The 25887-nt window shown below is 58.4% G+C and overlaps 7 protein-coding genes across 7 annotated transcripts; 3 read left to right on the forward strand and 4 right to left on the reverse strand.

The window, feature by feature from the left end:
- Nucleotides 1-23: 23 nt before the first annotated feature.
- VTJ83DRAFT_2267 (uncharacterized protein) lies at nt 24-1634 on the forward strand (the record flags this gene model as incomplete). Its single annotated transcript, XM_071008518.1, has 3 exons — nt 24-593; nt 651-1533; nt 1612-1634. 3 exons carry the CDS (start codon nt 24-26, stop codon nt 1632-1634), a joined length of 1476 nt encoding a protein of 491 aa, XP_070868807.1.
- A 907-nt stretch (nt 1635-2541) lies between these two features.
- On the reverse strand, nt 2542-3207 carry VTJ83DRAFT_2268 (uncharacterized protein; the record flags this gene model as incomplete). Its single annotated transcript, XM_071008519.1, has 3 exons — nt 2542-2566; nt 2748-2875; nt 3067-3207. The coding sequence occupies 3 exons, from the start codon at nt 3205-3207 to the stop codon at nt 2542-2544; spliced, it is 294 nt and encodes a 97-aa protein (XP_070868808.1).
- Nucleotides 3208-4594: 1387 nt separating this feature from the next.
- VTJ83DRAFT_2269 (uncharacterized protein) lies at nt 4595-5694 on the reverse strand (the record flags this gene model as incomplete). Its single annotated transcript, XM_071008520.1, has 2 exons — nt 4595-5261; nt 5354-5694. The coding sequence occupies 2 exons, from the start codon at nt 5692-5694 to the stop codon at nt 4595-4597; spliced, it is 1008 nt and encodes a 335-aa protein (XP_070868809.1).
- A 1830-nt stretch (nt 5695-7524) lies between these two features.
- Nucleotides 7525-8436, reverse strand: VTJ83DRAFT_2270 (uncharacterized protein; the record flags this gene model as incomplete). The annotated part of the gene is made up of 6 exons (XM_071008522.1): nt 7525-7553; nt 7613-7825; nt 7903-8028; nt 8182-8197; nt 8291-8353; nt 8434-8436. 6 exons carry the CDS (start codon nt 8434-8436, stop codon nt 7525-7527), a joined length of 450 nt encoding a protein of 149 aa, XP_070868810.1.
- Nucleotides 8437-9852: 1416 nt separating this feature from the next.
- On the forward strand, nt 9853-10696 carry VTJ83DRAFT_2271 (uncharacterized protein; the record flags this gene model as incomplete). The annotated part of the gene is made up of 2 exons (XM_071008523.1): nt 9853-10168; nt 10230-10696. The coding sequence occupies 2 exons, from the start codon at nt 9853-9855 to the stop codon at nt 10694-10696; spliced, it is 783 nt and encodes a 260-aa protein (XP_070868811.1).
- Nucleotides 10697-15763: 5067 nt separating this feature from the next.
- Nucleotides 15764-20169, forward strand: VTJ83DRAFT_2272 (uncharacterized protein; the record flags this gene model as incomplete). The annotated part of the gene is made up of 2 exons (XM_071008524.1): nt 15764-18612; nt 18675-20169. The coding sequence occupies 2 exons, from the start codon at nt 15764-15766 to the stop codon at nt 20167-20169; spliced, it is 4344 nt and encodes a 1447-aa protein (XP_070868812.1).
- Nucleotides 20170-21930: 1761 nt separating this feature from the next.
- Nucleotides 21931-23229, reverse strand: VTJ83DRAFT_2273 (uncharacterized protein; the record flags this gene model as incomplete). Its single annotated transcript, XM_071008525.1, has 1 exon — nt 21931-23229. One exon carries the CDS (start codon nt 23227-23229, stop codon nt 21931-21933), a length of 1299 nt encoding a protein of 432 aa, XP_070868813.1.
- Nucleotides 23230-25887: the final 2658 nt, after the last annotated feature.

Consider the following 25887-nt stretch of genomic DNA (forward strand, 5'->3'; position numbering starts at 1 on the left):
CATCAGGAATCATAGCCTCTACCATGGCCTCTTCCCAACCCGTCCAGTCCGCCAAGAGGCCCCTCGAGGACACTTCCTCGCCGTCTATCGCCGACCAGCCCGAGGCCAAGCGCCCGGCTCTCGACAAGGTCGCCAAGTCCGACGAGGAGATCCAGGAGCCCATCTCGGCCACCAACGGCAGCTCCCCTTCGACCGCCTCCGCCCCGGCCCCCGCCCCGGCCCCCGCCCCGGACCCCGCCCCCGAGGCAAACGGCACCGTCAAGGCCAACGGCGAGAAGGCGGAATCCAAGGACGACCAGGGCGACACGGTGGTCCCGGATGCGCCCGAGACGAAGCCCATCACCAGCACGGCTAGCGGCAATGCTGCCACGACCCAGTCGGGCCCGCCTCCGGGTGCCCACGACGAAACCCAGTGGATCCATGTCCGCGCTGTTATCTCGAGCCCCGAGGCCGCCACCATCATCGGGAAGGGCGGCGAGAACGTGTCCAAGATTCGGCAGATGTCGGGCGCCAAGTGCACCGTTAGCGATTACCAAAAGGGCGCCGTGGAGCGCATCCTCACCGTCAGCGGCATCGTTGACGCGGTTGCCAAGGTAAGCAGTGCCGGACGGTGCGACGTTGTTTGCGGGTGACGAGCTAACCAGCGGCAGGCCTTCGGTCTGATCATCCGGACGCTCAACAACGAGCCCCTCGAGGAGCCCTCCAACCAGCACTCCAAGACGTACCCTCTCCGCCTCCTCATCCCTCACATCCTCATCGGCTCCATCATAGGCAAGAGTGGTGCTAGGATCAAGGAGATTCAGGAGGCGTCCGGAGCGAGGCTCAACGCGTCCGACGCCTGCCTTCCCCTGTCGACCGAACGGTCGTTGGTCGTTATGGGTGTTGCTGACGCCGTTCACATTGCCACCTACTACGTCGCCAGCACGCTCCTCGAGCAGCTCAACGAGCGTTTCGGCGGAGCGGCGGCTTCGGCCTACGCGACCCGTAGCGGTGGCCCTGCCGGTGCCGTCCCGGGCGGCATGCAAGTGATCCCTTACAACCCCCAGCCCGCCGGCGGCCACTACGGACGTCCCGACCACTACCACCAAGGCCGTCGTGCGGACCACAGGCCCCACCACATGCCTCCCCATCCGTACGGCGCGCCGCAGTACGGCCATTCCCACGCCGCCCATCCCGCTCCTGCCATGCCCGGGCCCTACGGCGGACCCGCCGCCGCTCCCTACCCTGTCGGTCCCCACGTCGGCCCTCACCCTGGTCCCGCCGGTCCTCACGGCCCCGGCCCGCACGGCGCGCCCATTGCTGGCGGTGCTGCCATGCCCGGGGCGCCTCTGACCCAGCAAATCTACATCCCCAACGACATGGTCGGCGCCATCATTGGCAAGGGCGGGCAGAAAATCAACGAGATCAGGCAAATCAGCGGCAGTGTCATCAAGATTAATGAGCCACAGGACAACAGCAACGAGCGCCTCGTCACGATCACAGGCACCGAGGAGTGCAACCGGATGGCGCTCTACATGCTCTATTCGCGGCTCGGTAAGCTCCGGGAGCAGCACGGGACCCCGGCGTAATGCCTAGCACCGCTAATCATGAGCTTTTTCTTCTCAACGCTAGAAAACGAGAAACACCGCGTCTAGACGACGGTTCTTCAGCAGCGGCGCGAAACGGGGATGTCGAGTCGAGTCCCCATCTCTTCCTTTTCTTGTCGATGGCGTTTGGGGAGGGTTTGTTCTGGGATGCGGAGGCAAAAGAGAAACATTCTACCTTTCTGTTTTCCTTTTTCACACCACGTCTTGTCTTGTCAATCGACGTGGCACCCCGGGTGGCTGTCATTACATTTGCCTCTGCAGATTTCCTATCTGCCTTACCTAATGATGCGCTTCGTTTCCTTGCACCCAACAACCTCTCTGCCCCCATCCCGCCTACGCGCACTTGTGTCCCTGCCAATCTCCCTCTCCCTGTGATGCCCATGTTGAGGTTGATCCCTACCTCCAAGCCACTTGACCCTGCTGATCCCATGATTCTCTCTTCTATCCCACCTGTCATGACACGATACTCTTCTGGATCTGGGATGTTCCATGGGATCTGGGCAATGTGCCTGCTAGCTAACTCGGTAGTCTTAGGTGCCACCTGCTCGGGCCACGCCACAGCTTCGGTTTATGGAAGTGCCGGCCCAGGACAAGAGGCTAACAGGTCCTTCACTTCATGGTGCCCTGTTGGGGATCGACGTCGGATAGGTGCCGACGGTGGAGAGGATGTTAGATAAAGAAGAAGATACCCATTATTACTACTCAATTACAATGAGAAGAAACTTGAGTGAATGATTGCCAATCTCCGTTGACATTTCTCGAGATCTCGTCAGCTCACTTCTCCCCCCCCCCCCCCCCCCTCTCACATGCATACACCTTGAACCACACCGGCTTAGGCCACATCCATGATAACATCAAACTCCATATCAATTGTGGACGGTCTCTACTGCGTATATCGCCATTGTTTTTGACATTTTTTTTTTGTTTGTTTGCTTGTTCTTTCCCCTAAGTATGCTCACTTGGAGCCACCGTACACCCAACTGTTGATGGCATCTCTTGTCAGCCTATGCTTTTTACTTACGCGCCCTCTCTCTCTCTTTCTCTCTCAGATACACGCAGCTCTCTCCATCTCTTAATCTACACCCATCTATATTACATCCTCCCTCAGGGGGTCACTCGCTCACTCAACGAGCTTATTGGTGGGGCATGGTTCTGACGTACTTGTTCCACATGCGGCCAATGAGACCCGGGGCGGGCCTCTGTTCGTTCATGCTCTGGCGACGAGCCACCGAAGCAGGGTCGCTTTTGCGCTTCTGCGCTTCGAGAGACTCAAAAAGGTGCTGGGAGGACTAGGCGGTGGTAGGATGGGAGGTTAGCTTGCGTGGTTGTGGTGGGTGCTGAAGAGTTGATGGTAGAAGGGAAGGGGTGAAGCAGGCGGGTTGGGGGGGGGGGGAATGGAGCGTCTGCTTGGTGAAGATCAAAGGTACATGGTATGGCGGTAGGTAGGAGGAGGCAAGAAACGGGCCTGCGAGAAACGTACCCTGAACGGGGGCGGCGCCGTGGCCGCGCCGGCACTCATGCGCCGGGCGGTGTTGCTTGTCGAGGAGGTTGAAGCAGTCGAGAAAGTTGAGTCGGCCCGGCCGGCACGGAACTCGTTGGGGGAAGGCATATTATCGGCCATGGTGTTGGATTGGGTCGGGATGAGTCAATGCGGTGTGCGTGCTAATGTTTCGAGGCTGCGTGGTAGAAGGGTGAAAGGGAAGGGGGATGAGGAGGGGAGCGGGACGGACCTCGCCTTATATGGGATACACTGTGTCGATATAGCCTGCCCCCAAGGGTTTCCCCGAATCGCATATGCGCCGTGGCGAAGATGGGAAGCTGGAGGGACACGCGTCTGCGGAGAGAGCTGAAGCAGGGCGGGGTAAAGCAGGAGGGATGGTGATTTGGGGTCCGGTAGGACAAAGGAAAGGTTCCGGAGATATGATGATGCGTACCCCTCTTTGGATTAATGCTGCTCTCGGCCTGATGATCCCTACACACTCACGACTCGATGGGTACGGCGCTTTCAGGATAGATTCAACGGGGCTCGGTAGCTACAAGCCCTTTATGTTTTGACAGCCCAGCTCCGTAGGTTCTTAGAGGCCAGTGTCTTCGATGACCTGATCCCAGAAACATCTGACCTGAAGGGTCCCGAACTGGATCTGACAAGACAACCTCGTGTCTAGCTCCTGCATGGATGGGAGGATCTTCAGAATGTGCTTCCTGGGAGAACATTCAGGCATCTTTTGAATCATGGCCTCTTTCCAATGGTCGAGGCCTGGGGAATCTACTGTGGACGTGCAGGAGGAACAAGCCTGTGACGTCATGAACATCTGGGGATGGCTGACTCGCGAAACGAGCGTCTATGCCTTCCGGGTGACCAAAAGATTATGAAACCCCGCAAGCGTGCTTTAAAATCAACACTGGGACTCGAGAAACTAGACAGCAAAGCCGACGCCGTTTATGAAAGAAAAGGGGGGAGTCGGCTGCAATGTGATGCTCTGGAAGCGCTTACAGTGTATCTGAGGCATAGTTAGACATACATAACTTATACAGTATGCACTGTGTTTGTCATGGTGGGGCATCGAGCGGCAGCCGAGAAATGCTGTCGGCAAACACTTGGACTCTTGTACGAAGTAGTCAGTTACTGTGCAGTCGCCACCCATTCGCAACGATACCTGGAAGCCCATGGTGAACTCCCATCCTTCAACATCGGTGACCAAAAAAAGAAAAAAAAAAAGAAAAAGAAAAAATACCTTCACTGAAGCTCAACAAGCTGAAGAATTCAGCAACCAACCAGTGACGCCTCGTCTACATGAGTATGCATTGATCGATTGGTGATGCAATATGGAACATTTTTGTACGAGTCTAAGCCCAAGTCTGGTCTATACGATCTATACAACGGAAATCCTAAAACAACCATGTCTACCCAGAGAAATCCATCTACCCGGATCCCAAACTCCATGGCCAACAAGATGCAAACACCAAGAGCACCCCCTCCCCTTCCTGGGCCTCCGTCTGCCCTCTAACTAGCTGCTGCTATCGCTCCCCGTCTTCTCCCGATCGCTCGCCTTCTTCACCTTGTTCGCCTTCCAGCTCGCCGCATGCCATCTCTCCCTGCCCACCGTGATCCCCGGGTGCGCAACCGTCAGCAGGATGCACGCCAGCGCCACCATGGTCCCCTCCAGCACCATAAACGTGACCTGATCGTTCGCCAACGGCCCGTCGAACCCTTCCGACAGCTCGGCGCACCGGAACACGGAGCGCACAAAGATAAGCATGACCGCAAGGAACACGGCGACCACAAAGCCGGGCTCAAACGCCTTGCGCGCGCGCAGGGAGGCAAAGTCCGGGTTCAGCGTGCCGGTCTTCCTCGCCACGCGCGCCCCGCGAAGCCAGAAGTCGAGGCTCAGCACGCCGAAGAGGAGGATGACGAAGACTTGCCAGGCGACGCCGGCGATCATGGTGTTGATGCCCGCGCGCTGGGTGTCGGAGCCGAAGTCGGCCAGCGAGGCGACGGCGCCGCCGGCGGCTTGGAGGAGCAGCGCGATCAAGTCGCCGGTGATGAAGATGTAGGTGTAGATCTGCGGGCGGATGAGGGAGCGTTCCGGGGCGTAAATGATCACCATGCGGGAGAGAGAGAGGTAGATGGCGGCGGCGAGGAAGGCGGGCCCAATGGTGAGGCAGACGAGGGACCTTTGTGAGGGGATGGTAAGCGGGCGAACTTGGAGAAGGGAGGGGAGAGGGCGAGTGGTTTCATTGCTCGGGGCGTCATCTCGAACACTTACATGATAAAGTAGGTATCCTCAAACATGTGGTCGCGCAGCACGACGCGGCCAGCATAACCGATGACCTCGAGGATCAGGCCGCCTCCCATGCCAATCAGGTAGCCCCATGTCCGGTTGCGAAAGCCTAGATAGAGCTGGAACAGCAGGGCGATGCCGAAGACGATGGCGAAGAAGACGTTGCCGCCCAGCGAGGGGACGTAGCCCATGTAGGCGACCTGGTGGCCATTGACCTCGAGAGGGCATGTGCACACCGTGCACAGCTCCGGATGCTCGACCAGCGTGAGGTTGAACGTCTCGAGCGAGAAGTTCGACCAGTCGGGAATACCCCCCGGACAGGACATTGCTGGGCGATGTGAAGGCTGCTAGGGCGTGTATTCCCCTGTTCCGTTTCCGTCTGTAGTTGATGCTGCCGGTGCCAGTGTCAGGAGAAGGCTCGAGACAAGACCGGACTGAGATTGAAGAATTAGAATACCAGATGTAGTTTGCCGATGAGGAGGACTTGGGTCCCCTGACAAAAAGCCCGAGGTGGCCAGGAACAGAATAATAGGTCGTACTTATGCAGAATGTGATCTCGATAGGTACCAAGTGTTGCCCAGGGCTTAGACCCCAAGTCTGACTCCATCACCTAAGCCGCTGGGAACGGTTACGCGCACCGCACCCATATCATGGATGCGCTCCTACTACGCCTCGGACCAAACGCACAGTACCTGCACTTGCAGCAGTGGAGGTCGTTCCGTCTCCGACTCTCGCAAATCCAGGCTCCGCTCTGTCGCCGGGATCCTCGGACCACTCAAGTGTCACTACCCCGGAGGAGTGGGTGAACGCGGCCTGGATTGAGGATCTTGCCTCTCCGGGATCATGGGTTTGAATCTCTCCGTTGTCCGAGAGAGTGGGCAGAAGCTCCGGCTCAACCACGACGGCTCGGATTTTCGCCGCCGAGATCAGACTGCTCTCTTTGTCAAAGCCACAACTCATCGGCCCGCGTATGTGTGTTGTCAGTAAGTCTCACGGCCCAATCCGTTACGGAGCTCGGACTCGACGTTTGCTGTAGATGCTGCGGCTTAGGCTGCGTTCAAAGTCGCAGCCAGGGGCACAGCGCTGACGATCGACTCTCTCAACTCTTCATTGAACAAGGCTGAACTGTTCGTTCTCGGCCTGCATGTGGAGCTGGCGCCACAGATGCGCGCTTCCTCAGATGGATGACGAAGGACCGAACACGGCTGGGGGGGGGGGGGGGGGGGGTATACATGGAGTGTCTTGTTCACCTAGGTACTTTTGGTAGTCACCAGCGGACAAGTGTTGAACGACTTGAGCCTCAACAACATGGGAAGTAGTGTTACCATCAACATCATGACATCATGTTGTTGGTCCGAGAGAATCTTGAAGCGGTGCTGGTTCTTTTTCTTTTTTTTCTTTTCCTTCTAAACTCTGTTGATCTGTTGGTAAAACAGAAACTTCTTTTTTTCAAGTTCGTTCCCCAGAGCCGCCCACCACCACCAGCCCGGTTCCGTGGTTCGACTTGCAGCCAAACTTGCGTCACCACTATTGACGACGCACCGCGGCCCAAAGCATAAACATATGAGCCCAGCCGCACTTGGGCAGTTTTGAGGCGATGCTGGCCGCAAGTGGATGTGGTTGTTAGCGCAGGTTGCCCTTTTTCTCGGTTACAACGCTCGGAATTAAATAAGACAAAGCGAACAAGTTGGCAGCTGGCAGCAACCGAATCTTGACCCATTGCAATATCGCAATATCGTGAGGAACTACCACTTCGCCTGGCTTGTTTGGTACGACATGAGGATGTCGCCAGTCTTCTCATGGATGTTCCTTGTACTGACTCGGCATTTCCACGAAACAGCCCCCAGGTCATGAACGCGCCGGCCAAGGAGTTGGGCCGCTCAGACGACCTCACTTACCATGACGTTTACTCTTGGTTCTAAACAACCCTCAACCTCATGGCTGGAATGTACGATCAACTAGATGCTATGTTTCGGGCGAATAGGACTACAGCCCTCTGCGGTTGTCGCGTACAGTCCCCCGAAGATGCCGCACACCAAAGGGCGTTTGTGTGCCAAACCGGTTCAACTTGTTTTGGAGATTGGATGACGGCCTCTCATACACTCCCTGTCAATTGTATGACCGAGTACACCGTAATTTCCCTCTTCTCGACCTCCTCATTTCATAATGTTTGCGAACTCTGCATCTGGGCGGGTGTCAGCATCGCTGTCCTGACGATGAAACGCAAACTCCAAACCATCTTACAGTCAATCTGGCCGTCGCCATTGTGATCAGCCAGCTTGATCATCTCATCCAACTCGGCATCAGTCAGATTCTCGCCGAGGGACTTGAGCACACTACGCAGCTCCTCGGTCGAGATGGTGCCGCTCCCGTCCTTATCAAACGTTTTGAAGGCGTTCAAGAGCTCCTGCTCTGCGTCCTGTTCGTTGGCGGAGTGTGACATGAGGGCCAGAAACTCTGGGCACATCACGCCTTTAGGTCAGCTCAATCTTCCCACAGGCATCATCATGTTTGGCAAACAAGTCAAAACGTACCCTCAAAGGAGATGACGCCATCATTGTTGAGATCAGCCTCGTTGACCAGGTCGCGCAGCTCAGAAGCAGTGGGGTTCAACCCAAGTTCGCGCATGACCTCGCCGAGTTCATCGGCAGTGATGTCCCCTTAACATGATGGTCAGCACGGTGATTTAGATGTCAGGAAACAAACGCAGTGAAAGCGTGGCCCATGATACGACAATGCACGGAGTGAACTTCGGGCGAACCGGGAAGCTTATCCAACCACGTATAAGTGTAGGTCTTGAGGGTACCACTCACCAGTTCCGTCCTTGTCCTACAACCACGCACATACGCAAGCCGCAACGTTAGCGGATCATGGGTCTTGTGATTTTGCCCGGCGCATTCCTAGTTTGTAAGTCTGACTTACAAAAACGCTAAAAACCTCTTTGAAGGTGGCTACCTGCTCTGGCGACAGGCTATGCGAAGGCGCCTGAACCCGACGCTTCGTCAGTGATTTGAGACCCCGCTGCGGGGGTGCGGAACCACGCGTGCTAGACAGGATGGACGGACCATGTTTGGGGTTCCGGGTGAGCGCGTCGCAAGGCTTGTGGATGAATGGCTTGAGACAGCCGTGGACTTGGTTCTGCTGGCTAACTACAGGTGAAGGATGTGCTGGGGATGGGGAAGAGGGTAGACCGTAGGGCAAAGGGTTGCACAGCTCGAACTCCTACCACGTGAGTGAAGATGGCGCGGTTTTGTGATGAGGGGTTGGGAGGGTTGGAGCCCAGACGCAAATAGAGGACCTCGTTCCATTGGCGCCGACATGCGGCTCATGCGGGACAGCTCCTGCGAGGATCTGCCGCGTTTTACCCTAACCCTATTGCATCTCCGAGCCCGACATCTGGTTCAAGCAGACCATCCCAGAGACATGCGGTTCGTATGCTCTACCTCCTGCACCGCACAGCCAACAGCGCCGCTCCTAGATACATACTCCCTGGGAGCACCCTCGAGAAGCTGCGCGACGCAGCTCTGCCGTTGGGCCGGGAGGAAACGGGACCGACTGCTGTAAGACAGCGAGGACCATGAGCGCGTCCGTCAGTCTATAGCGGCCCCCAGGCGATAATCCGGTGCCGCCGCAAGAAGCGAGGCGCATGCTGGTCAGCACTTTGTCGCGTTTTCCAAGGCGAACGGCTACCCCTGGGAATTGGAAGGGTCGCGGGAAGGGGCCCTCGACTGCGGCAGGCTTGAGGAGGGAGAGGACGTGCGAAGCCCGAAGGCTCTCTCGCTCGGGTTGAAGCGGATAATGCAGCCGGATCCTGATGCTGGTGGTGGTGACCTTCGATTCCGGAGCATCGTTCTGGTACCAAGAACCGGATGAGCTCGGTCAGTGACCTAGCATGAGCCGGGCTCGTGATCGAGATACTCCCATTGCGACGGGCATCGAGGACGGCTGGACGGTGGAGAAATATGGTTGAGTTTCATAAGGCATTCAACCTGGAATGAGTATGTGATTCTCGAATCTGCTGATGCTGCGTCGGTTTCCCAGCAAATATGTCTACGGCCATTGTTGCCGGCTAGGGAGTCAACGTTGCCCCTGGCTTGCATTCCCGCACCGCCGTGTCGAAGCCCCCTGCGATCCATCCACGCATTCCATCCCCCAACAGGCCCGACACAACGCATACCACGACGGCATTATTTTGCGTTGTTTCTCAGTAGCTCTTAGGCACGCAATGGCTAGAGAAACATATCACTTCCTCATGTGATGCCTATCGCCGCCGAGAGTTCCTCCAACGGGCTGGCCGGGAGACAACCGCGACAGTCATGATCAAATCTCGAGCATAAATAACGGGCTTCTGACCTCGCCGAGAGAAGGATTCACCAGCACATCAACCATCGCCTTCATTGCAGCCTTTCATTCACTCACTCACAGCATCATCTAAACACTCCCTTTCGCCCTTTTCGCGGCTTCCAACCCACCACTCGTTCACCATGAAGGTCCCGGCTGTCACCATTGCCTGCCTCATCAGCAGCGCCCTCGCCGCCCCCGCCCCCGCCCCCGTCCCTGTCCCCGAGGAGGCCCAGAGCATGGACATGCAGATGATGCCTCAGGGGATGCCTCAGATGATGCCTCACCAGATGACGCCCGAGCAAATGGCTCAGATGATGCCTCACCAGATGACGCCCGAGCAGATGGCTCAGATGATGCCGAACGTGCGCATGGACGCCATGATGATGGGCCAGCAGATGGATGTCATGTCCCTTGAGGAGATGGTCAACCAAGTTGCTTCTCAGGTCAAGGTCATCGGTATGTCCCTCCTGACACACTCCCCCTTCTCCCCAACCCCGCGCCGCTAACGCCACTCCAGAGAACCTCATGAATCAGTCCGGCGACCCCAACGCCATGATGGAGGCTCTCATGATGCCCATGATGGAGATTGACCGCGCCCTCTCCATGGGCGTCAGCCGCCTCAATCTGGGTGGTCTCCTCGGCGGCGTCGCCATTGCCAAGAAGGACAGCAGCACCGCCATCAAGCTCGTGAGCGGCCTGCTCAGGACCATCCACGAACTGCTCGATCGTCTCCTCACCAACGGTTTGCTCGGTGGTCTCATTGACGGCGTCCTCGGCGGCCTGCTCGGTGGCGTTACCGGCACCGTTGGCAGCGCTGTCGGCGGTCTGCTGGGTGGCGGTATCGTCGGCGCCGACGTCCAGGCTGCCACCAAGGACCAGATCCCCGTCCTCATTGAGCACATCCTCCGCTCTGTCGGTCAGATCCTTCCTGCTGCTGCCGACATTGTTGCTGAGGACACGGCCGCTGCTGTTGCTCACCCCTAAGCGTATCGGGGGCTGGATGCGCTTTGAGCTCGGTCCAGACAACTACGTTGCCTAGGGGGATGGAGCTGTTATGGAATCAGTTGGAACGGAAAGCGGTAGAAAGGGGTAATGTTTGTCAGGATGTGTGTGCGAGGGAGAGTGAGAGAATTCTGGTTGTAGCGGTGTGTTACTTTTGGAGGAATAATCCAGGTAGTGAACGTGTTATTGATGCTTGATTCTGTCCTTGGGCCACTGACCGGTGGTATGCTCCAACCTCATGATAGTTGCTTGGCTTCTGAGCCTCTGCTATAGTGGTATGTCCATCTTAAGCTTCAATCGCTGCGGCTCACTCCAATCCGCCCTTCGGGCTCAGTCCCTTCTGGGCTTGTGAACCCGTCAAACCGTGGGATCCTTTACATATGCACGACGAAGGTACCTATCTCGGTACTGAGTCCACTGGTCCCAAAAGTCATCCATCGGCTGTGACTGCTCATCATCTATTCTCTCAGAGTTGAAATGCAGTATATTTGTAGGCGAGTAAGTAGGCAGCTTGACTCGTCTTGGACTCCCAGACAAGAGACACTTTCCCTTTGCTATACGGGCTTCTGGTACTTTTCTCTGTTCCACGGCGATCTTGCTCTACAACCCAAGCATGGCATGTCGGCTCCGTACTCCAACAGTAATATCGAAGCGGATAACCAAGGCGTTCCGGCTCCTCGGCCTCATAGGCCCGGAAACTGAGTAGCAGATCTCGTTTGAAAACAAAGAAAGGACACAAGACAAGATGCAACGATGCATTGAATATCGTGGACGTTGAGGCGGTTTGCCTACAGCCCGTCTTTTGGCCACACACGAGAGAGACCTTCATTGCAACATCGTCAGCGGCCGAGGAGGTGGAACCATGGTCGGATCAAGGCAACATCTTTTGTCCCTCGACCGGAAAGAGTGTGCAGGGCTGAGGGGTACCACGGGAGCTTCAACACAACCACGCAAACAATCGGTACACACCGACTGTGTAAAACACCAAAGGTGTGTGTGGTGAGGGGGTTTCGGGAAGTATCTAACACATATCTCGGAAGGGCTGTTGTGTCACCAAAACCACCTTACCTTCATCCCCATCTTCCTGGCTTCCTAGACTGGACACATGTTTCTGAGCCCTCCGCTCATCAACATGCCGGTACGTACTTTGTGTTACTTCTTTGCTTGTTTCACCTTCCGCATTCTCACAAGAGCCGAAACGTACTGTACAATACATCACCCATCGGATGGTGTTCCAGGGCGGGTGGCGAGTGATGTGGGACGACACCGGCAGTTTGAGATGCGATATGGCAAGGCATGGAAACATCCTCTCCTGTTTTGGGGTTTCCATCTCTCCGTGGTGAGACAACCGATGATCTTCCTCCTAGTTCTTCTTGACCGCTGTTGCGGTTGTCCCAATGCCGACGGAAACGTTCCTTCCGCTATCCCATTCAGTGCCTAAGGACGGCAGAGGTATCCCAAGACAGACAAGATAGGACAGAGGAGAGTCTTGGTGACAGCTTCGGGGAGGTGCCGGGGGGAGGGGGGGGGGGGGGCGCGGGGACTTCGGTACGAGGCTCTGCTGTGGTTGGCGGTTGTGCAGTCTGGAAAAAAGCCTTGCGTGCTAGGAGCCCGACGGATTCGCCCACGTTTGTCCACCAACGTGTTCTTCCACCGTTCACGCTTGTTGACGCAGTTTAGCGCGAAAGGGGCAGGCTAATGCAGGAGAAGATCGCCTTGGCTGACGGATGAGCGGAGGACAAGAAGTCTTGACCGAACGTTAGCGCTGGGCTGGCTCGGTGGCCCTCACCCGGTTCGCAGGATTTCTTCCTGACGCTAGTCAACAAGGAGCGGGAAAAAACGTTGTGGTTTGTTTACATTGTTGTCTTGCGATTGACCGCAGACAGCACCCCACGCCGCGAACTCCGGATTAGCCATGCGGTTTGAAGTCGCGGTGAGGACAGACAACGGAGGAACTACCAAGCAGAGTTTGGAGGATCAGACGGACCGGCTACAATACGGCAAAATAGATGTGGTTCATGCCAGCGCCCCTCGCAGGCCCCAAAGAACCTGGCGAAGTACTGCGTAGTCTCCGGCGAGTGGTGATGGTGAGCGGTGGACGGAGTAGAGTAAACAATGCTCATCAACCCTTGCCACCCCTGTCAAACTGTTGAGTGATCGGCATCCTGCCGACCATCAAGCGGTCATCAGGCAGTCATAAGCTGACCGTGAAACCGACCGGACCCTGGAGTACATCACCAGCGGATTCTTGTTGGTTGGAGGTGAGCAGCACCACTCGGTAGTCTCCTCCTTCAGTGGCGTCAGATGTTCCGGCAGACCAGGCACTTCGAGCGTGTGTTCCTGGATTTCATAATTTTTTTTCTGAGTAGTACGCTAACTTTGGTCTCAAACTCGGAGAAGCCGGTCAGCGGAGACTCCGGCTGTTGACCGGCCCGTGCCCGTCGCCGTAATGTCGCGACCGGTGTGTCTCGTGGGACCCCTTCATTTTTCCCCATCCGAATCCTCACCAGCCACACATCAATTCACGGGTCTAAGATCGTCTGACCAAGAAAGTCGTCCAGCCCGGCCCGAGGAAGAGGCTGGGCCAACACGTCGCTGGCCCGGGCCTCCACGACCATGGCCTCTACGGCCAGGACCTACATACATACATACGCTATTCAAAACCCTCGGCCCAGTCGTGGGCAAGCTGTTGCTATTCTTTCTGTCACCTTGACAATGCAATGCGGCCGCCACGGCTGCCACGGCTGCCACGACCACAGCCCACGGTGAGGCGAGTGGATGTGAGCGTGTCCGCCTGTGGGGATGGTGCAAGATGTGCAGGAGGTTGCAGCATGAAAGCCCAAGCCCGGGCTTCAGCTCGTCCAGCATCAAGGGCTTGGCACGCAGACCACGCCCCGAAAGGGGAAAATCTGCTGGGCCACCGCCTTGGTCGTTTTGGTCGAGCTGCTTTCTCTTCATTTCCTGGCCTCCGCCTTGTCGCTTAACTTAACCCAGGTCAGCATTTTTGGCCTTTGTCTGAAAGCACACCGTCTTCTCCCCGAGGATTGGACACCCGACGATGCCGTCGTTCTTCGGCATTGTTGTCATCGTCATTAGCGATGTGACCCTGAGGTCCCCGAATGTCACCCAACAACGTGGGAGGCCCAGAGGGACGTGACCCGATCGCGTGGAACACCCAGGTCGAGATCCTCCCGTCCCTTCCCTCAGCCGTCCATCCATTCATGGCCTGTATATGTACATCGTGGACATCGTCTATGTATGGATGTCCATGCCCTCGACACCCCCCCCATGTTGCGTGCCTTTTGTGTCACTTTTTTTGTCCTATGCCTGTCCGGTGGGTATCATTGGATCTCGTCAGCGGACCCTCTTGGCCGGCCCCCTCTCCCTGCAGCCCAGAGACATGCCTTTCGTTCACCGCCCGTGTTCCTGGGACCGGTGGGGGCGATTTGTGGGAATGTGTTCCAGGGGGCCAGCCCGCCGACAATTCAGCAATTCAGAGAGGGCAGCACGCTTCCATCCGCCGGCTCTGCATGCATTATCCTGGCTGGTTTTACCCGGAGCGTTGTGATCCCCAATGGGCCCAGAAATCGAAATTTTGCCAGTACCGCCAGGGGCTGGTCCGCCGTCAGTCCGTAACACGCCAGCAGAACGCCGATGAGGTGGCCAAGCCCTTCCTCGCCCGAATTGCCCAGCCTGGATCGATAACTCTCTCGCCGACGTCAGTCGTCAACCCGTCTTCATGTCGCTCGCTAGCGCCCGCAAGGCCCGCAGTCGCGCGCGCTGGGGGCCGGGGGCCCGGGTGGGCTGTGGGGCGCAATACGACGCTGTACCGTAAGTTACAAGCAGCAGACGCCCATAGCAGCTGAACACACCCGCGACACAGCCCTGATTTTCGCCGGGTTTCGCGAGGCCGAAGCCGAAAGATCACCCCAGCGCCAAGAGGTGGGAGACACGAGAGATGCAATCTCCACCAAACACAACCAACACCACACCCCAAGACGCCACGACCCACGAGTCAAGGCGCGATTACCGCGTCCCGCTGCCCACCGGGCAAGGGCAGAGACTGCGAGGGGTGGAAGGTGGGGTGGAGGCAAGCAGACAGGCAGGCAGGCAGGCAAGCACAGGTAGTGCAGGCCAGACAAGGCAAGCGCAAGGGACCTGACGCACTGTTCATTTCGAATCTCAGAAAGCTCCATCCGGCGGCTGCCCTCTCCCTGCTTTTGGCCCGGCCAGCTACTGTGGTACAAGTCTGAGCTAGTTCAAACTGAAGATTCAGCAAAAAAAGACCAAAAACAAAAACCCTGTCGGGCCCATCTGCGCTGCTGACGCGCACGTCCGATCTGTCTCTCATTTCTGTCGATCTCGATTTGAGGTGTACTGTTTCCCTTCTTTGCTTCCCCCTCCATCTCCGACACCATCGACAGCGATTAATCGCCCTGTTCCGCCCCTCCCCGTTGTGCCGACGACAACACCACCGCCGCCGGCTTCACCCACGCTTCCAGCCTTTCTGGTTTGCTACCTCGCTCGTTTATATCATTTGCCGGACCGGAAAGACGATGTGTTCATAGAAAACTGCTCTACCTTACGCATACACCCAAACCGTTCTTTTTTGCCCACAAAGCTGTCTCTGTTCGACAAAGACAAGCCGAAGAGTGCAGAGAATCGAAATCTCAGTTGTGTTACCCGATTGCCGCTCGCTTCCAGCAATTGAGCCTTCCCGGCTCAGAGGAACAGCGACATTGGACGTCGATCCGATCAGGTCCCCGAATCAGGACCCGACCCGAGCGGCTCTGCGGCCTGGTAGCGTTGCATATCCCAGCTTTTTTGGTGGTGTGTTGCAGCGTTGCAGTTCCGCAAACTGAGTCAAGACCCGGTGACACAGCGACCCCCCCCACCACAGTGTGCCTCGCTCCGCCGACGCCCGACCAGGGCCAGCCCCTCACTGGGTTTCCGGTCAAACCACCAGCGAACCACGGCCGACCACGACGAACAACGTCAGCTACGCTGTGCACAGGGGCAGAATTAGCGGGGTGTTGATTGTGCCATGAAATGAGTGGCTCAAGAGCTGCCGCGGCGGCGTGGGCGTTTGAACCGTCCACATCATCACCGCTCAGCTTTCCTGCCTCGCGCTCCGCACCAGATTTGCTGTTTGCCCAGCCCCCTTCTGCACCTCCACCACCAGCCGCTTCTGCACGGGATGCCCCCGGCCGCTTCAAGAGCCTGCCGCCGCTCCCCGGCCTGGCGGCCTTTGACATTCCGACCTTTGACCTGGTCAGCGAGTTCGAGAAGTCGGTTGGCCTTTCCACAACTTCCACCACCCTCCCTGAACCTGTCGAAGAGGCTCCCTCGCCAGGCACCATCGCAACCACAACCACGACCGCGACCGCGAGCACGCCAACTCCCCAGGCTGGATGTCCAAAGGAGGACGAGCCAACGCACGAGCATCCACTTCCCACCCGGACGCCAGCTCGTGTGGCGGCGGCACCAAGCGGCCACGCCCGCTCCAGGAGCAGATCAATGGTCGACCGCCCGCTCTCGTGGCTCCCGGCCTCTTCTCGTCCGACCACAAGCTCTGTGCACACTGACCTAGCCGACGGTTCCGAGCGACTGGCCAAGCAGCATGTCGCCGACTTGACCGGGGCGGCCCCCTCGCCCGCCTCGGGGAAGCCGGCTGACGGTTCACGGCCTGTCGATTCGTTGACCAGCTTCGCGAGGCGCACGTGGATGTCCAAGTCGAGGTCCCCCTCGCCCCATGACAAGCCGGTCAAGACCAGAGTCTGGACCCTGAAGTCATCTGAGAAGTCGTCGCGCGCGAAAACCTCAAGTTCGTCCGACGCGGAGCCTCCTAGCGGTGCCAAGGGCGCTCTGAACCGGGCCAGCCTTTATCTGTCAAGGATAGCTCAAAGACCCCAGAGCGTCTTCTCGAGAAGCACCTCTCCCTCACCGCTCAAGACATCGTCTCTGGAGAAGAGCACCGCCGCCTCGAGCGATTCCGAATGCGACGTTTCGATCTCGCCCGCCGTCGTTGTCAAGAATGCTTCATACAACAGCGTCAGCTCTGCCGCCTCGGGCGCCTCGTCCTACCAGCGCGCCGCATCGGTCGACTCGGATCTAGACACCACCGATACGGCCACGGCGAGCAGCGCTTCCGAAAACACATCCTCGTCCACGGTCGACACGGCCATCACGATGCCGCACCCAACGTCGCGCGACCCGCTGTGGGCGACATACCGCACCCTTGACTTGGAGTTCCCTGATTTCGCTGCCAAGGGGTCGACAGCTGGACGCATGCTCACTGTGCGCTCAGTGCTGCTGCCCTTCTTGCGCAGCACCGCCTACCACCCGTCAAACTCGAACCTCGCCATCCTGGCGCCGGAAGATGTCGATCGCCGTGCTACCATCCTGAACCGTTGGTGGATCGGCCTGCTGGCCATGCTCGCCGGCGCCGGCCCGCGAATCCCCCCCGGTTTGGTCCAGGGAGTTGCTGCGCTGGGGGTCGCCTTCCCGATCCTGCAGCCCGTGGCCGGGGTTGACCGCCCGACGTTGCTCGAGGCGGCCACCATGATCATGATGCGACCTGAATGGCGCGCCTGCACCAGCCAGTTCCGCCCGCTGGCCGAGCGGTGTCCCGACGAGCGTGTGCGTCCGCGGTCCGGCACCCAGTCGACCATTGACAGCTACGATACCGACTCGCTGCTGCTGGCCGAGTCGGCCGAGCACCACGTGCGCACCATGTTTGTCAACAATTTAACCACTCAGATGGCCCTCGTTGTTGAGAAGCTGTCGGCTCGCCATGCCCCCGTGAGCCTGGTGAATTGGTGCGGCCGTGCCTGTGCGTATGCCTTCTTTTTCGTCCCCGGGGTGGCCGACGTTCTTGTCCGTCTGTGGGGCTTGAGCGCCGACCTGTTGCGCCGGGTTGCCGACGAGTACGGTCTGCCGAGGCGGAGCCGGGGAGAGAGCGACGATATCGTCGCTCTGTTCCCTCCGCACCTTCACAAGCTGGGCTGGTCGTCGGTCAAGTCGCTCGCAGACAAGCTGCGCGTCGCAGTGAAGCTGCCCCTCGTGCTCGCCAAGATCCACTGGCACGGGCCCTGGGTGTCTCGGTGGCGTGGCGGCGACACGGATCTGGTCTTCATCTTTTGCAAGTATTTTTACATTCTTGCACAAGAGTTCATGCCCGACGGCCTGCCGCTGATCGAGAAGGCACGCGCCCCGGCCTTCGTGCTCGTTCACGCCCAGCTCCTGTCGATCCTCGACAGCACCATCCATCGCCAGGCCTCGCTCGATGCGATGCTTGGGCCGCCCCTGCCGGATGGCTCATACGGGGATGCTGCCTTGACGGCGCCTCAGCTGCCAAGCAACTTGCTCAAGGGCATGGACGAGAATCGCCTTATCGTCCTGCTAAAGGACATGCTGGCTGAGGATTCGTATGGCATCACTGACGACATTCGCCATACGTTTGCCGAGGCCATCGTTGGCATCGCAAAAGCCGCCACCAAGCGCACGCCTCGTTTTGAGCACGCCTCGTGCTTCATGCTGTGCGACTTTCTCCAGGAGGCGCTCGTCGCGCTCGACGCCTTCCAGCACTCGGTGAACTCGGTTCTCGCCCGGCCCGTCGATTACATCGATTGGCAGTTCTGGTTCGACGTTGGCAAGATGATCATGGACTCCAACAATACTATGTCGGAGATCCGCATCCTGTCCTTTTTCTTCTCGGTCTGGGATATCATCGTTGCCGACCCGGCCCGCAAGGAGGCCTTGTGCCTGGAATGGCTGCTCTCCGAGGCCGTCTTTGCCCGCTTCTTCAACCACTGGTGCCCCATGGTGCGCGCCTACTACATGCGCCTGCTTTGCTGGCGCATCTGCAGGGACTCGGGCAGCGCCAATGAGATGGATACGTAAGTAGCAACCCTGTTTTCGTCGATTTATGAGAGAGGAGAATCGAAACTGACAGTCACAGGAAAATCTTCCTCGTTGTGACCCAGCGGTTGAAGACGGTCTGGTCACACTATCTTTGGCTCAGGCAGGATGCCGAGTCCAAAGGACGCATGCTACCGTCGACGGCCCCTGTGCTCCCCGCTCCCGGAAAGTGCCTTTTGATCCTCCGCACCGACGCGCCGCCAGCGCCGCCAGCCACGAAGCTCGGCTTCGACTCGATGTCCAGTGTCTTCCAGGGCTTAGAGGCCTCTTTCGAGTACCACAATTCCGCAGCCGCGGGCAACGCTGAGAGCCTCTTGGACGAGGGCAACAAGGCTGACGGCAATGGGTTGTCATTCAAGAAGCGGCTGTCGTTGTTGGGCAAGGTGCTGCCGTTCTCCTCGTCCAACGAGAGCCCGGCGTCTTTGGAGCTCAAACGCTGGGAGCAGGAACTGGAACAGGCTCGCCGCGAGACGGCTCAGGCGCGGCTTTCCAAGTCGCCACCGACAAAGTCTCCATCCCCATCCACTCGGCAGCTGCTCGGCCCGCCGCCTCCGCCAAAGGACCCCGTGAGACGTCCTTCTCCAGGCTCCTCGATCGTGTCATCGTCCGATTCTTTCTCTTCCTCCGCCTCATCCAGCACCACTGGCTTCGACGGGCCTTCCTACATCTTCCGCTTCATCCTCTCGTGGCAGATCGGGCCCGGCGGCATTCCGGTACCCTTCCCTCCCATGCGTGACCGTATATTGACGCGACCTCGACTCCCTGCCCCCGCACAAGCCCGTGTGAGCGCCCGCCTTGCGGGCTTGGCGACCGCTACGGGCAACCCCGAGCCCAACGGAATTCCGCTCTTCCGCAGCGACAGCCCTCCGCCCATCGCCCCCGGACTCCCGCCAGAGACGCGTCGCGTCAGCGGCCTGCTGCAAACGGGCCTCATCAGCGAGGCTCGCAACGCCCGGCCGCTATCCGTAAAGGAGGATGGTCTGCGCCGGCCTGCGCCGGCCAAGGATGCGAACAGGCGCATGTCGCTCTCCGGGGCGGGCAGCGAGAGGTGTATGTCGCTTTCTGGTGTACGCGGCGAGAGGAGCATGCCGTTCTCGGGCGCCAGTGGTGAGCGGTGCATGTCACTGTCGGGCGTACGCGGGGAGCTGCCTCTTCTGCGGAGTCAGGGTGGAGAGACCAGCGACGCACGGCACAGTCTGGACCTGCATTCGCCCGCCGCGGCCACCCGTGGTCGGTCGTTTGATGCGCCCCGCGGCGCGGAGCGTACGCCTCGATTCATGCCGACGCCGATGAGCGCGTCGCCATCTCCGTCCATGTTCTCTCCGCCGCCGCCCACGGTTCGCGCTGAACGCCCCACGGGCGTGTATACGCAGGGCGCCGTGTACGCCGGTCGCGCGCTGGCTGAGTGGAGCATGGTTGTCAGCGAGTGCAATAGCTTCGTGGACAGGCGGCGTGACGAGGGCGTGCTCGGCCTGAGCGAGGTCGAGGTGCCGATGTTGGGTGTTGAGGGGCTAGGAGTGCGCGCCAGGGGGTAGTATATACCCTGCCATTCCTTCCATGAGCCTATGAGCCATTTTACACGTCCATCACTTACGTTCCTTGCATATCACCAACAACAAAATACCCCTTTACACGAATCTTATGTTATATCATCACGAAAAAGGCATACCTGCCTCGTATATACGCATTCATTGTCTCTTTTTTATGTTCTTATTTATTTCTACTTCTCGTCACATCATCTGGCGTTCGGGGAACTGGGGATCAGGACCAGGCTTCATAATGGGGGTAAGGGAAATAATTGGTTACTGGGGCTTCATAACAGGATGGTCGGTTTGCTTCTGGTCTAGAACCCACGTGGTTTTGGTTAGGCTTCCTTCGTGTTCCAAGGGGGCTGGCTCTTTTTTCGGGATGGTGGCTTGGGGTGTTTTTATTCTTGGGATAATGCGATGGGATAGGAGAGGTACCCGAGCAAAAAAAAAAAAAAAAAAAAAAAAATGAAGAGCGAAAGATTGTTGGCCGTTCAGTAACCTTAGGTGCCTACTTGATCTCTGACTCACTGACCAAATGGTATTACTACTCGGAGAGCTGCCTCTTTCGGGAGCGTCTCCTTGTTAATAACGGATTTAGATATTTGTGGGCAATGGGCTGATCTGTCTCCAGAGCGCCTCATACGCAGTAGGTATCCCATGCCTTTGCTATGGACGGCGACTCTCGTTGCGGTGGGCGGGCGGATACAGTATTCCATGCAGGTCGGGTACCGCTTCCGGGCCGGACACGACCCGTGCCATCGCAGTGGGCGGATGTCCAGCATGTGTGGAAGTTCTTGTGTCTGCTTTCCCTCACATGACCGGCTGGGCCTATACGGCAGCATGCAAGACTGCTCCTCTCCCGCTGTGGTTGAGATGAGTGGGGCAGGAGCAGGGGCAGGGACAGTTGAATGGACGATCCATTGATCAATGGGCTGGCCGGGTTGATATGTCTCAGCTTCTGAAGGTGGCATGCATTGGCAGGTGGTTGGTAGAGGGCCAGAGGCATGTGAGACATGCTGAGGGCGCGCTGGGGTGGGGGGGGTAACGTACTTGGTACCTGAGTACCGCAGACAAGGTAGGTTGGTAGGCAGAGGCAAGATGGTGGTAGACGAGTGATCCATGGATCGCACGATGACTCAATTCGGAGAGAAATGACGTCTTAATCGTTGCGCGTCGTATTGTGCTCCATCTGGAACAAGCCTTCGGACCGCCCATCTCGATGTGAGGGCCTGGGCATCGTCAGATCAAAAAGACAAACAGCAGCGGACAAATGAACGGTGACGATGATGAGGACTGAAACATGTCTCATTGCGAGGGGCTCTCGTCTACCGAGTATGTGTATAGTATGTATAGTACGCAGTAACCCGAGATGATGGAATGTCTCTTTTTTTTCTTTTTCAGAGATCTCCCCCCGATGCGAATCGATGCAACGACCCTGAGCCTGACGACTCGAGATGGTGTCAATAAACATGGGTGGCTTTTTTGTTCATCCGATATTGATGAGCCCAAGAAGGAGATGTAGCCATGCAAAAAGCAAGAGTGTGTCGCAATGCCATGCCATCTATCGCCTGACGAGCCGTAGGAAATCATGAACCACCATAGCCGACAGCCCAAACAGAAGAAAAAAAAAATGAAAATCAACATGAAAGAAAAAAAAAGAACCAAAGAGAAATGGTATTGTCTTCCGCCCGTATCATCCCCCTTACTCCCTTCTCTATCCCGCTCCCCACAACCAAGCCCTTCCCGCTCCCTAGGGGTTCAAACCTGCTAGTGCCCGTTGGCTCCGTTGGCCCCGTTCACCCCGTTCACACCATTCGTGCCGTTCGCCTTCTCGGGCACCAGCTTCCCCGCTTCCGCCTCGGCCACCGCCCTCTCCAGGGCCTGCAGCACGTCGTTCTTGAGGTCCTCGGCATCCTCGACGCCGCAGCTGATGCGGACCAGGTCGTCAAACACGCCGACCGCCTCGCGCTGCTCCTTGGGGATGCCGGCGTGCGTCATGCTGCTGGGCACCTCGCACAGCGACTCGACGCCGCCCAGCGACTCGGCGAGGGTGAAGATGCGGGTCAGCTGGCAGAAGCGCTCGGCGGCGGCGTGGCCGCCGCGGATGCGGAAGGAAAGCATGCCGCCGCCCATGCCGTCGCGGTGCTGGCGCTTCGCGATGGCGCGGTGCGGGTGGCTGTCGAGGCCCGGGTAGTTGACGGCGATGACGTGGGGGCTCGCCTCGAGGGCGTGGGCGACGGCGGTGGCGTTGCGGGTGGCCTCGCGGGCGCGGAGGTGCAGCGTCTTGGCGCCGCGGTGGGCGAGCCAGCAGTCAAAGGGGGACGGGACGGCGCCGAGGGCGTTTTGGAGGAAGGCGAGGCGGCGCAGGAGCTCGTCGCTGTTGAAGGCGGCCACGCCCATGACCACGTCCGAGTGGCCGTTGATGTACTTGGTGACGGAGTGGACGACAATGTCGGCGCCGTGGTCGAGGGGGTTCTGGATGTAGGGGGAGAGGAAGGTGTTGTCGACCACGACCAGGATGCCGTGCTCGTGGGCCTGGGTGGCGACGGCGCGGATGTCGACGAGGCGGAGGGTGGGGTTGGAGGGGGACTCGATCCAGACGAGCTTGGTGGCCTCGGTGATGTGGTCGCGGATGTCGACCTCGATCTCCGGGGTGAAGGTCACCTTGACGCCGTGGGCCTTGGCCACCTGCGTGAAGTAGCGGTGGGTGCCGCCGTAGACGTCCGAGACCGAGATGACGTGGGAACCGGCGGCCAGGGACTGCAGGATGACGGTGGTGGCGGCGCTGCCCGATGAGAAGGCCAGGGCGTGCTTGGCGTGCTCCAGGGCGGCCACCATGGTCTCGAAGTTGGCACGGTTCGGGTTGTCGCTGCGGCTGTACTCAAAGGCGCCGACGGGCTTGCCGACCGAGGTCTGGGCGAAGGTGGTGGACAGCGAGATGGCGGGGATGACGGCGCCGGTCGAAGGGTCGTGCGGCGACCCGGCGTGCACGGCCAGAGTGCCGAAACCCTGGACGGGCGACGGCGCCCGGGGCGGCGTGGTGATGGGATGGTTCGAGTGCGTCATGGCGACTGGAGGGCCGAGGGTGTGGCTTTTTTTGTATAAAGCTGCCGGAACGAGGGATGGGGGGGAGGGGCGTGGCGCATACGCAAGGAGGTAGGTGTGTGTGTGTGTGTGTGTGTGTGTGTGCGTGTATGTCACAGCGACACCGAGCGTCTGGTTCAGAAGACGACTTGACGAGCGATGACGGGCTCTGTTTGGTCAATGGCCGGCCTCGAGCAGCAGGATGGACCGCACGAGAAGCGTGGGGGGTTGTACTGTATGGGGAGGAGGTTTGGGGGGGCCGGAGGGAGAAGAGGGCGGGGGGTTATGAGCGGGCAGAAATATTTAATCGACCCGGCTACGGTCGGTAGCGGAGCATACAAAGCAGACACGAAAAGGTAGCAATCTGCCGCTGGTGTGCTTTTTGTGTCTTAGTGGTGCGATTGCGCCATCGACCCGGTTCCTGACCAAAAACTTTTTTCTTGACTCGGCTCAAGAGGACACGGCGCGCCCATTGTTTTAAACCGCCGTGCTTGCCGCCGTACCTAATGCGACATTTGCTCTGCCCGGGCCGTGGGGAAATCCATCCTCCTTGGAGACGTTTGGCCCGGCGTAGCACTGATTTCTCACGTCACCGACTTACAAAATAGTTACCCCTCCATCGCTTTCATCCGCATACATGCAGCATTTCCAATCAGGCGGCGTCGGCACTGCCCCGCGTCGGCGACTACTTGGCGCAGTGTAGCACAGGAGGGGCGCACCGAGAAACATGCAACCCCTCCCCCCCTGAACCCCGATCCAGCTCCGCCGTCCGAGCGGATCCCGAGGAGAGGGGCGTCGGCGGTCAGGCGCCTCACCATCCGTTCGATTCCATTATCTGTTACCTACTTGTTACCTGCATGGCGGCATTTCACACCGATAGCGTCGCACAGGATCTGGCCGTGGCCTCTGGGTCATCCCCGAGCGGAAGAGGCATGGCCGATGCCGAGCCGCTCGTGCTGGAGGCGAGGAGGAGGGCAAGGTTTGCATCTCCGCACTTGGGCCATGCGATGCGCCATGCGATGCGCCATGCGATGCACCGTCTTGAAGAATTTAATGCCGTCACAGACCGCAGCGAGCCGCATCGGTGGAGTGTTGTTTGGGGAAAAGAGGGAAAAAATTATGATTCCAGTTGTGCGATAAGCAGGGAGATTCGCGGATCGATGAGGTCATCTCCGACCTTACACCGCACATGGAAGCCAATGGCAACGCGGATGATGGATCCCGTTCTGTCCGGAACGCGTGGCTCAAAGCAGCGTTGCATTCCGAGGCCCCGATCTGCGGGGTGCACCAGCCGGCTTACAAAGCCCTTGGGTCTTGCAACAGAGATTTTCTGGTGGTGTTTTTGTGTCGAGTCTAAAAATATGGCGGGAAGGGCGCCCTCGCGAGACCAAGCGGCTAGGACGGCTATCGGGTGCTTCTTGTCGGCGTGCCGGATGATCCATGGCGGGCGGTATGAGGACGAAGCTGAGATGCAACGAGGAATGGGTCCGTAACAGTCACCAAAGCTGGTCCCAAGAACGGCCCGGACAGGGCTGCATCCATGTCATGTCCCTCCAGGTCGGATTGGAAGTTGCACCGCTTTCGAGTTCCAGGCCACCCACGATTGGGACACAGAGCGCCGGTATTTCCGATGCTTCCAGGTTGGCTCCTGTTGCCACTCTCCATGTCATTTCCGAACTCAACCAAGGCGCAGCTGGCATGTTTCCAAACCTCAAGACCGGAGGGGCTCGAGGAGCATCTCGATGGAGGTAAGAAACGGTTGCCGTCTTGGACATGGCTGGAGGTGACACGGTCTTGGTCAGTTGGATGACATTGTTGGCAATGCTCCACCTCTTGCTCGGCAGCATCTCCGCAGCTCTTGCTTGACAAGGTTATGATTGTGAGACCAACCCAGTACTATATGTGCTCAGTATGTACGCAGTACGCAGTACATAGAAATGGAAGACATTGAACTGGCGCCGCGGGAGGAGTTGAAGAGCCGAGACGTCCGATGCAAGTTTAAGGGGTTCGAGCGCTCAAGTGTTGAACAACACAACAAACCTCCTTGGACCAACGCGACGGAAATCTCCCGCCCTCCCGCCCTCCCGCTTCCCCCTATCCCTCTTTCAGGAGTCCAGTCTGCCAGGCTGCACACTCGACAGGGCTCTCCAGCGGTTGGAGGAGGGGGGTTTCTATACCCAAGGTAGTTAGGTCCATCGGCCTACGGAGCGCAGTCCGATGGAGCGTGTTTTCTTTGCTGTCTCTGGAGGTGTTTGTCAAAGTGAACACAATAAAAGCCGTTTTGGTAACCAGATTTCCATTTTTGAGTGCTTGGACCTGGACGATCTTGTGTGTTGGTTCCACGGAAGAGGCCCGGGTTTCCCCTGGCCTTGCACCGTTGGCGATGATTGGTCGGTCCGGCTCACCAGCCCAAGTTAGGGGCGGGTAGGGGGCGGAAAGAGCCCGGGGGAGGGTGGGGACCCCAACTTCGTCGGCGCTCCTGCTTGGGATGAGGGACCCCAGAAGCTGCCCAATCGTGGACCTGCGTTTCCGCCTCCGCCTCCACCTCTACAACAACATCCAAGCACCTTGAATCACACGCGACTTTGTTCCCAAGCCATCACCACCATCACCACCACGTCTTCCTTCTCCTCCTTCTCC

The sequence above is a fragment of the Remersonia thermophila genome, chromosome 2, assembly GCF_042764415.1.
Source record: "Remersonia thermophila strain ATCC 22073 chromosome 2, whole genome shotgun sequence".
Lineage (NCBI taxonomy): Eukaryota > Fungi > Ascomycota > Sordariomycetes > Sordariales > Chaetomiaceae > Remersonia > Remersonia thermophila.